Below are 10274 nucleotides of genomic sequence, written 5' to 3'. Positions count from 1 at the left end.
GGACTAGACCATGTCAATGACAAAGAAATTTGTGTATTGGAGAGCCCTAAAAGTAATAGTTAGCTTGTATTCTGTATGTCTTAAGTCAAAATTGTAATGTCCCGTTATGAATGAATGAAGTTTGTTCTATCTTAAAAATAAAAAATAAAAATAAAAATAAAAAAATTGCTACGCAGAGATTGATGTATATATGGGATTTGTATCAGTTTTCTTCAAGTTGTGATGATCACGTTTGCTTCGCAAGAGACGTAATTAATTTACTGATAAAAAACAAAAAATGATCAGAAAGGAATGGCCAGTAATCTCGAATATATATATATATATATATATATATATATATATATATATATATATACATTTCTGAGCCGCCCCTGGAAGTAAAACTACGAAGATAAACAAACTGTAATGAGAAATTTATGAGCCGCCACTGCCCACTGGGTACGAAACTACACAGATAAACTGTTTGGACAGACAGCCATCCCTACAAAACGTTTCCAATCCAATAAATTATATTTCAACTGATCCGACGAAAACGTTTCATCCCCATTTTATCCCTAAAAGATCATACTTTCCTGACGAAACTCAATATAAAATATCTTCTAGAGGAATAACTCCACTGGACCTTTATCTTCTAAATGCAAGTGGCTGCAAGCCTGCAATATCACGAGTAGTCGCAATCTATATAATTTCTTAGCAAACAAGTTGGCCAACAAAGCTATGGAAACCACGTCCTTATACCACAGATGAGAAAAAAGGGGAATGCATCATGAATGAGAGATTCCCAATTCATACAACTATCAAGAGGCGTACTGGTTATTGTGAACTGTGAATTAAAGCCACTGAGGAATTCTCCTTCTTAGCTATTTGCATTTGGACAGCACGACTGCCACTACCTTGGAATCATCTGGAATAACTTAGAATAGCCTACAAACATGACCTATTGGCACGTTTGTAAATATCTTGGTTTGTTTGTAATACTCTGGCAACTGTTGTAACAGACTCTGCTGCAAATGGTAGTGCACTGCACAGTACACCACATGCTTGTACAAATGTCAGAATCAGTTAGGATCCCTTTTGCACATATATATACGAAATGTATACAGCCATTACAATTAATGAGAATTGAGATTATTCCTTCATCTTCAAATTCTTACAGTATCGTCTATGCGAAGTGGGGCTAAACGACATAATCTCCAACATTTTCTTGGAAGGTTCACCACGCCAAAAAGTCAAAAGAAAGACTAAAAAGTAGTCCTCCACAATCGTTTAATCCATACGATGCATGGCGTGTAATCTGGTTTTCACAATTTCCTCCACATCGTAGAAAGCAAGGTGCCGACAAAGCACCACCAATAATAATTTTGCCTCGTCTCTCACAGTTTTCACAATTGACTCCTTCAACCCATGCAATTCTATTTCTTTGTGAACTTCTCTTGATCAACGCGGGCTTATGTTTACTCGTCCTCCTGTACCTACATCATTTAGTTACCCCTATATCTGCATTATTACATATATATGTTTGTCTACATACAGCTGTGGAAACCACGCCCAAATCTCCCCTAATCCTCGTAGCTCTATCTTTCTCTGATCTCTGGCTCTCTCTGTTGATGGGAAGAGGAATGGCCTTCCCTGCTGAACTCAGGGTCCTTATAAGTACCGTTCTGTTCCTAATCCTCGTTCCTCCAGCTTCTAGTCTTAAGAATAATCATCACTACTGTCCTCCTTCTTTCTGTGGCAATATCCCCAACATCAGCTATCCATTTCGACTAAAAGGCGATCCACCAAACTGCGGAGACCAAAGGTATGAACTCTCATGTGATGACAACAACCATACGTTGTTTTCTTTACATGGTAGTAAATACTACGTAAGCCAAATCAATTATAACAACTACACAATCCGAATTGTAGACGCAGGTATTCAGGAGGATAATTACTCCTTCATCCCTCGTTATTTTCTAAACAATCATAATTTCAGTATGTTGAGATTGTCGGGCTGGGATCAATATCTGGAATATGGGAATATTTACAGTTCAAGAATGGAAACACTATCAGAAGTTGTGGCTATAGTGAACTGTGAAAAGCCAGTGAGTTGGGCTTCCTCTTTGATCCATTGGGACACGACTTCTACGAAGTGTTCTAATATTAATAATGGATCTGTGCCTTCTTCCAACTCCTCTTTTTCTCAATATTCCAAACGGTACTTATATCTTATTGTTGGCTATGGAGCGAATGTGATGGATGTGGAGGAGTCATGCACGATAGAGCAAATCTCTCTAACATCGTGGCCAGGACAAATTTCTGCTGATCCTAATATTTCCTGTACAGACATCCGCAATGTATTCTCATATGGTTTTGAGCTTTCATGGTATGGGATTTATTGTGGAAGTTGCGAATACAAATATTGCTACCTTGATGACTATAATCAAGTTTCTTGCTACCTATGGGGTGAGTAATTAATAAATTTGAGATTAGAATTCTAATGAGATATTTATTATATATATGCTGATTGATATATCTCGTCATTAATTTGTTGTTCAAACTTGACTGAATTCTTGGATTTCCCACCCCAACTGATCATACATATATTGTATTTTCCTATTCTAATTAGCAGTACCCGACACAATACCCATTTAAATGACCTAATTTTTGCAGCATTATAATGACCTAATTTTTAATTGAAGATTCCAGACGCTAATGTGATCCCATTTTTTCCACTTTTTTTTTTTTTGTCAAAACATGCAGATCAAAATATATCTATTTTCTTGCTAGAAAAGGTCTATACTGCAGGTGAGTTTTCAATCCCCATAAGATGTTTTTTGTTTTTTTGAGGATCAACATCAATATTATTTTATTAATAAAACTCCATCAAAGGAGGGAAAGATGGACAATCCTCCATCTCAACATTGGCTTCTCTTCTAAATCATTGATCAAATTCATGTAAAACATATTTTTCACATCTGTAATAGCCACCACCCATAGCATGCAACGTACTAATTATAAATCCTTAAAACAAGCTGCTGTCAAAGAAAGAACATGTATTAATGTACTTTCTTCTTCTTCTTCTAAGTACAGTGGACAGTTTGGTGACTCTATTATTTTTCTTTTAAAGAGATTTAAATTAGTGGATAAGGCCTCTAAGCAAGCTCTCCATGGGAAAACTTTTGCTGCATTTGGAATTGTTAATTTCCAGATTTTGTTCCAAACACCAAACAGCTTCCTTGCAATTTGAATTTGAAGACTGGCTTTTATCTCTTTTCGTAAATAATATGCACTTTTTACAGCAAAAGTAGTACCACTTGTTGATGAACACCACCATATTATCTTATCTCGACAATTTGAAAGACAAATACGTAGGTATTCTTAGCAGCTTCATCAAAGCTGGGAAAGTTTTCTTCAATTAAATAATAGCAGCCATTGATTCTTCTTCATTCAATAATATCTCCATAAGATGTTAAATGTATATTACAAGGTACGTATATATTAAGAAATTAGCTTCATTAATGAAAACTTGAAAACTAATACTATCTACGTATATTCCAGTGTTTTACAAAAGTGATTTTATACCATGATGCATGCTTCAGTACTCAATTATATATATATTTTATATATGAGTCTACATGATGAACTAGTTTTTTTTTTTATTGGTAACATAAATGGATAGATTTGTTTATACAGTTTTGTTTAAATCACTTTCTATATAATTAATTAACTGATCACTTACCTTTATTTCTTTTCTCCATGTGCTGCAGTCTCTTATACTGGATTGTTCTGGCTCATCGGTAAAATCCCCTTACACTACTGTATTGTTTCCCCTCTTCATTGAAAATTTGAAAATTAACTGTTGGTAGTATACAACTAGTTATTATATTTAATTGGACTCATCAGATTATTTAAATCACGTTGTATATAAATTAATTGACCACTTACCTTTATTTCTTTTCTGCACTTGCCGCAGCTTATTGTGTTGGATTCTCAGGGGACGTCGGTAAGAATTTGTATCTCTGTCTTCTTTCATCATTTAACGAATCATTCCTTAAGCAATAAAACATGAAAATAGTTTAAACTTTGCAGATAAGATCAGATATATATTAATTACATACAAACGCATATGTGTATATATATTTAAATATATATATATATATATATACATACACAGACACACATACACGATATACAAAAAATTATTTGTACAGGATGTGCAATGCCCACACAATATTCTTAGAAAAAAAGTTGGCCCCACCTCTAAAATGTGACTTTCTCATGGCATGCCCAGGTTCTTTTTAAATGGACTGCATGCCCTGAAACTTGCATTTCTTAAACTTCTATCTAGCATTACTTATATATAAATAAATATTAAATATATTTATAATATTTATTTATTTATGTTAACGGTTGACGTGTTATATATATATATATATATATCTCCAATCCAGCTAACATATCATATCTTAAGTAGTGTCTTTTCACTTTGATGAAATTCTATGAAGTTAATTAAAACAAGTTATAACAGATACTGTGATTGAGGATAATAAGATATAATATGAGAAGTGGAATTTCTAAAAAATTAAATAAATACTAACATGAAAAGCTTTAAAAGACCCATACCCAAGGGTGAACCTTTCTGTTAACTCCAAAACCCGAACTTTCTATCCCATGACCTAATGACCCAACTTCCACACTGGTGTCATAGTAGGTCAAACCTCCTTATAGAAAATCCATTTTTCACAATTTGGCAGTAACGCACCCAACCAACCAGGTTTCAAAACCATGTTTTTATACCAATTGACTCACAAGTACTCCAAAATTGCTCATCTTCATGCCTACCCGCTTACTTCCATCTCCAAGTCAACAACCAGATTCTATCCAGCCTCATTGAAACATTACAACAACCAAACCATTAATCCACTGAGCAATCAATTCAAACTCCAAAAAATTCCTAAAATTGTCTCGTCACTACACAAAACATGTTAGCCACAGTCTTAACATATAAAGAAAAAGAGTTTCTTACCAACCTTGCAGAAGTGGTCAACTGGATATGGTGATGGGGAAGTGCAACAAAAATGGAGTGGTGGGGAGCAATTGAGCGTGTGGTACAGGGGCCTCCACATGTCAGAACGGAAATCTGGTGGCAACTAGGTTGTGGTGCAAGGCTTGGGTGGTGGCGGTGATGGTGATGGTGATGGTGATGGGTTGCAACACAAAGCAGGGAGATGAGAGAGGGACATGCATAAATAGAGAGAGGCTGACCAAAACAGAAAGGGAGTCGAATTGAGAGTGTGTAACATAGGCGAAACCGAGAGAGAGAGAGAGATATGAGAAGGGTCGAGGGGCTTACTAGCAACGTGCTTGTGGTCGGGAGGAACACTGGTAGTAGCAAAACAGTGAGCGAAGCAACATGGGACTGAGGCGTGAGGCAAAGAGTGGCGTTTAAGGTTTAAGCAGCTTGACTCTGGTGGTGTGTGGTGGGGGTGGCCGCTGCAACACTACAACGCAACAAAGAGAGAGGCGGGAGATGGCTGGAAAGCAAGATCGAGAGAGTGGGTGAGAGTTGCAGATGGAGAGAGAGAGAGAAGAGAGAGATACAAGGATGAATAGAAACTTACCAACATCATGAGCGGCAACTGGCAACAACAAAGGATTGCGGCGGCACGACCTATGGAGCAAGGCCTTGGCAGCGGCAGTGCAAGACGGGCTGCGACACAAGGGGGAGAAGAGAGAGAACGAAGTGAGAGAAATGGGGAGAGAGAGAGAGAGAGAGAGAGAGAGAGAGAGGAGAGATTGAGAGGGAATCAAACAAAGAGAGATAGATGTTAGGGTTGGGCGAGAGGAGAGGCATTCGTAGTGGGCGTTGGAACTTGTGACGGCGAGTGGGGGTGCATGTTTGACCAGAACAGAGTGCTTTTTGCACCAAAAAATCGACCATAGTTCAAGGAATCAATCTGTGGTGGTGGTTTGTGCAAATACGATGAGTATACAAGTCGCACAGTGCATGAGAGTAAACCGATGTATGTGATTGATGATGAGAGAGAGGGCAGCAATATATTAAGTTCTTAAAAAGTTTCTAGAGGACAAATGGTTAATGGTAAAAAATACCAAATAACACATTACGTATAAGACTTTCTAAGCACTAGGAAATCGGTGGCTTTGATGCCATGATAAACAAGTTAAAAGGGAATTAAGAGAGAGAACAACTTGTATTTCTTTGTATCTAAATTAATAATAGAATGCCATATATAAGTGAACAAGGTTAGAAGAATAATGAAAATTCAATAAATACAAAATAAGTCAAAGATAATATTTGATATATGTTAACTATAATAAGCTAAATATGGTATAAATAAGGCATATTACAAAATAAGGTTTACTACATTTCACAAACCATTTCATTGCTATTAACATAATTCTCATCTCATATTCTTATACTCAAATAAGCCCTTAGTGTTCAATTTTTTCCTTTTGGCACTCGTTTCAAGAGAAAGAAATTTGAAATAATATTATTAAAGTCACCTACGTTCTCGAGTATATATAACTCATCATGTATTTAATGTGAACATAACTTATCACCGCTTTAGAAGTGTTCTACCCTATCTAGTACTGATGACTTTTAGCTCCATAATTGAAAGAACTCAAATTCTGGCTAACAAAAAATAAATAAATAAAAAGAAAGGACGATTGTAGAAAAAGAACTCAACTATGTTTACCTCTCATAAAATTTTCATCATCATTCAACTATGTTTCATTTTAAATCATGTATTTGGAATATCTTTATTAGCTGTAAGCTTTTTTTTATTAGATTCTTGTTTATTTTGAGTATTGTTTGAAGTCTCAGTCCTATTTTTAGTCTCTTAATTTTAGTTATATTGTTGATTCAAGGTTATATGTGTTGGCTCAGGCCCCGTTTGGACTTAAGAGTAATATCAACTCATCTCATTTAATCATTACAATTTTTTTAAATTTTCACACAAAATATAATAAAAAATTAAAAAATTTTAAAACCAAAAACAATAATAATAATAAAATATTCTAATAATATTTTATTCAACTTTTACCGAACCTTAACTCATCTCAACTCAACTTATTATCCAGACCTCACCCAATCTTTTAGCTTATTGTTAGCCTTTGTTGGCTTTGGTTTATTATCAACTCATTACTGACCACAACTCCAAATTTAATATTTCAGCTGCTAGCCACTTCGTCATCAATATCACTTTCAACATCTCATGACAATCCATCAATGAATATGAAGACTATACTCAAGTTTCAAACTAAAATATTGCCCAATTCTAATTAGCAGTACCATTATTGATCATATGCTTAATTCTAAGGATTAACGTTGAACTTATCTTTAACATCATGAAACTCAATTCTTACTAAATACCCGAGGCTTGAATATCACATTAAATTGTTTATTTGTTCTCATTTATTTCATATGAAAATGACTATTTTTTATTAAAATGAATCTATTTTCGTCACAAGTAGTAATTCCTATAATGATATATATTAGGACTACATTTATCGATCTTAGTTTAGCTAGCATTATAATAAGAAAAATACTACTTTGCCCACTCAATTTGCCTCCTCATTTTGACACCTCATATATTTTATTTTACTTTTAATTATTTTTTTACTTAATAGTTAAGGAAATGACTATTAGTGTATTGATATTTTTTTATATTTTCTAAAAATGTTTTAAAATGATAAAAAAATATGAATAAGAAAATTGAAAAAAAATAAAAACACAATGTTAGCCTAGAGGTCAAAACAAGCGGTGCTACTCTGGCGCTCTTATAATAATTAAGGCCTAATTGTTAATTATTGAATTCAGACACTGACGTGAAACTTTCTTCTTTTTTCAAACCTGCAGAACCCATACCAATCTCAGGATGTGAGTTTTCTATCCCAGAAAGATATAAGATGTATTATATATAATTGGATGAGTTTTCTTTGGTAATAACACAATTGTTGGCACATTAATTCTTTTACTTCTTTTGCAGATAATTTGGCAGGTTTATTAATTGGATTACTGTTCGGTAAGAATCTCATGTATCTCCCTCTTTTTATCTTTTTTAATTGTTTTAGTAAATTAATCATTCCTTAAACTACGAAACAAGAATTTTGAAATGGAGTAATTGGTTGTGAATACTACCTATATATTTTTTCAAATGTACGACACAATGGTGACAACAGGTAGCTAGACTGATAGTGCAACAATAATAGGATCGCTTTCGTATAATTAATTTTGTATTTTCCTTTCCAGATTGGCATGTGGCAATCAGAGTATTAGGTGCTCCATTTGTGATTGCATTTTTTATATATAAATGGCGAAGGAGGCACTTATCCATGTACAATGATGTTGAGGAATTTCTGCAAAGCCAAAATAACCTCATGCCAATAAGGTACTCTTTCTCAGAAATTAAGAAAATGACCAAAGGTTTTAGGGAAAGATTGGGTGAAGGAGGATTTGGCACAGTATTTAAAGGAACACTTCGAAGTGGACGTCTTGTAGCAGTAAAGATGTTAAGCCAATCCAAAGCAAATGGGCAAGATTTTATCAGTGAAGTAGCAACCATTGGAAGGATCCATCATGTGAATATAGTGCAACTCGTTGGTTTTTGTGTTCATGGTTCAAAGCGTGCTCTTATATATGAGTTCATGCCCAACGGATCTCTAAACAAACACATTTTTTCATCAGAAGCAAATATCCTCAACTACGAGAAAACATATCATATTGCTTTAGGAGTGGCTCGTGGGATTGAGTATTTACATCAAGGATGTGACATGCAAATTTTACATTTCGACATTAAGCCTCACAACATTCTTCTTGATGAAAATTTGAAACCCAAAGTTTCAGATTTTGGCTTAGCAAAATTGTACCCGGTGGAAGATAGTATCGTTCCTTTGACTCGTGCAAGAGGAACGTTTGGATACATGGCTCCTGAAATGCTTTACAAAAATATTGGAGGCGTTTCATACAAAGCTGATGTCTATAGCTTTGGAATGCTGTTGATGGAAATGGTGAGCAGAAGAAAGAACTTGCATGCATCTACAGAACATTTAAGCCAAATTTACTTCCCCACTTGGATATATGATCAATTCCATGATGGAAAGAATATAGAAATTCAAGATGCTACTGAAGATGAAAGAAAACTATGTAAGAAGATGATGATAGTCGCATTATGGTGCATACAATTGAAGCCTAGCGATCGTCCATCAATGAACAAAGTCGTCAAAATGCTTGAAGGAGATGTCGAATGCTTACAAGTTCCTCTCAAGCCTCTCCAACCATCACCAAAGAGAGAGATAAAGGGTGCTAGAGATAATTCAAATCAAGCTTCATCATCAATTCAATCAGATGAATCAAGCCTTGCTTAATTTTTACTATTTGTCTTTCTAAAATTGAACTATCTCTTTCTATCCTTTTTTAAGAGAAGTTTGCTTCAAGCCCACGAAAAAAGAGAAGATCGACAATATAAGGTCATAATCTTTCTACGCTTGTTGTAGTATATATACTTCGCAGTGCCCCAAAAATAGTATCAATCTAAATATAGTTTGATGCTACTCATCCACGTATAAAATTTTCACACATCTCTCTCTCTCTCTCTCTCTATTATTTTTTTCTCACTTCTTTCATCTATCTACTTTTATTATTTTCTATCTACTTTTTTTCATTTATTTAATTTTTAAATTAAATATATAAAAAATTTAGATAAGTTGTTGAATCATGAATGGTACTCTTAAAAAATAGTTAGTTAAAATAGGAAAAGTAGGATGTAATGAGTTTTTCAGATAAAAATATATATATATAGATTAACCATTGGAAGTGCTCTTACAATATGTAACAGCAAGTCATGTTTGATCTGGATCTGTGATAGCATCAATATTATTTTATTCAGAAGTGATCATATTAATAATAGGTAGTAATAAATAAACATAGCATGCAGTAGATAATACATGACTTTTTACAAATTTTTTTCTTTTCTTCTATGTTTTTAATGAAAGTGATGTATAGATGAGAATGTCACGTGGATATAAGTACAATTAGCATTGCCCTAAACAATCAATAGGAGTAGTTCAGAAAATAAAACGTAATTAATGCTATTTGTCAACTTTAGTGCCTGAAATTGTAACGGTCCATATAAAAGTGTCCCAAAATTAATACAAGTTCACCAATAATAATCAGCATTCTAAACTAACGTCTATATTATTTTTATATGCTTACTAGCTGTGGTTGTTCATATAACACCCCGACGTGAAATTACCAAGGGATTATTGAG

General features: G+C 34.2%; 1 protein-coding gene across 2 annotated transcripts; it reads left to right on the top strand.

Moving 5' to 3' along the window:
- Positions 1-1518: 1518 nt before the first annotated feature.
- LOC108995404 (LEAF RUST 10 DISEASE-RESISTANCE LOCUS RECEPTOR-LIKE PROTEIN KINASE-like 2.2) lies at positions 1519-9561 on the top strand. 2 transcript variants are annotated; one of them, XM_035692946.1, is made up of 7 exons: positions 1519-2445; positions 2743-2787; positions 3750-3779; positions 3956-3985; positions 7865-7885; positions 7995-8030; positions 8258-9561. In XM_035692946.1, exons 1-7 carry the CDS (start codon positions 1608-1610, stop codon positions 9370-9372), a joined length of 2115 nt encoding a protein of 704 aa, XP_035548839.1. In that variant the 5' UTR covers positions 1519-1607; the 3' UTR covers positions 9373-9561. The 2 variants fall into 2 exon arrangements, with proteins under 2 accessions (XP_035548839.1, XP_035548840.1); XM_035692947.1 differs by lacking the exon at positions 7865-7885.
- The last annotated feature ends 713 nt before the right edge of the window (positions 9562-10274 follow it).

The sequence above is a fragment of the Juglans regia genome, chromosome 8, assembly GCF_001411555.2.
Source record: "Juglans regia cultivar Chandler chromosome 8, Walnut 2.0, whole genome shotgun sequence".
Lineage (NCBI taxonomy): Eukaryota > Viridiplantae > Streptophyta > Magnoliopsida > Fagales > Juglandaceae > Juglans > Juglans regia.
This window is presented reverse-complemented; position numbering and strand designations above follow the sequence as displayed.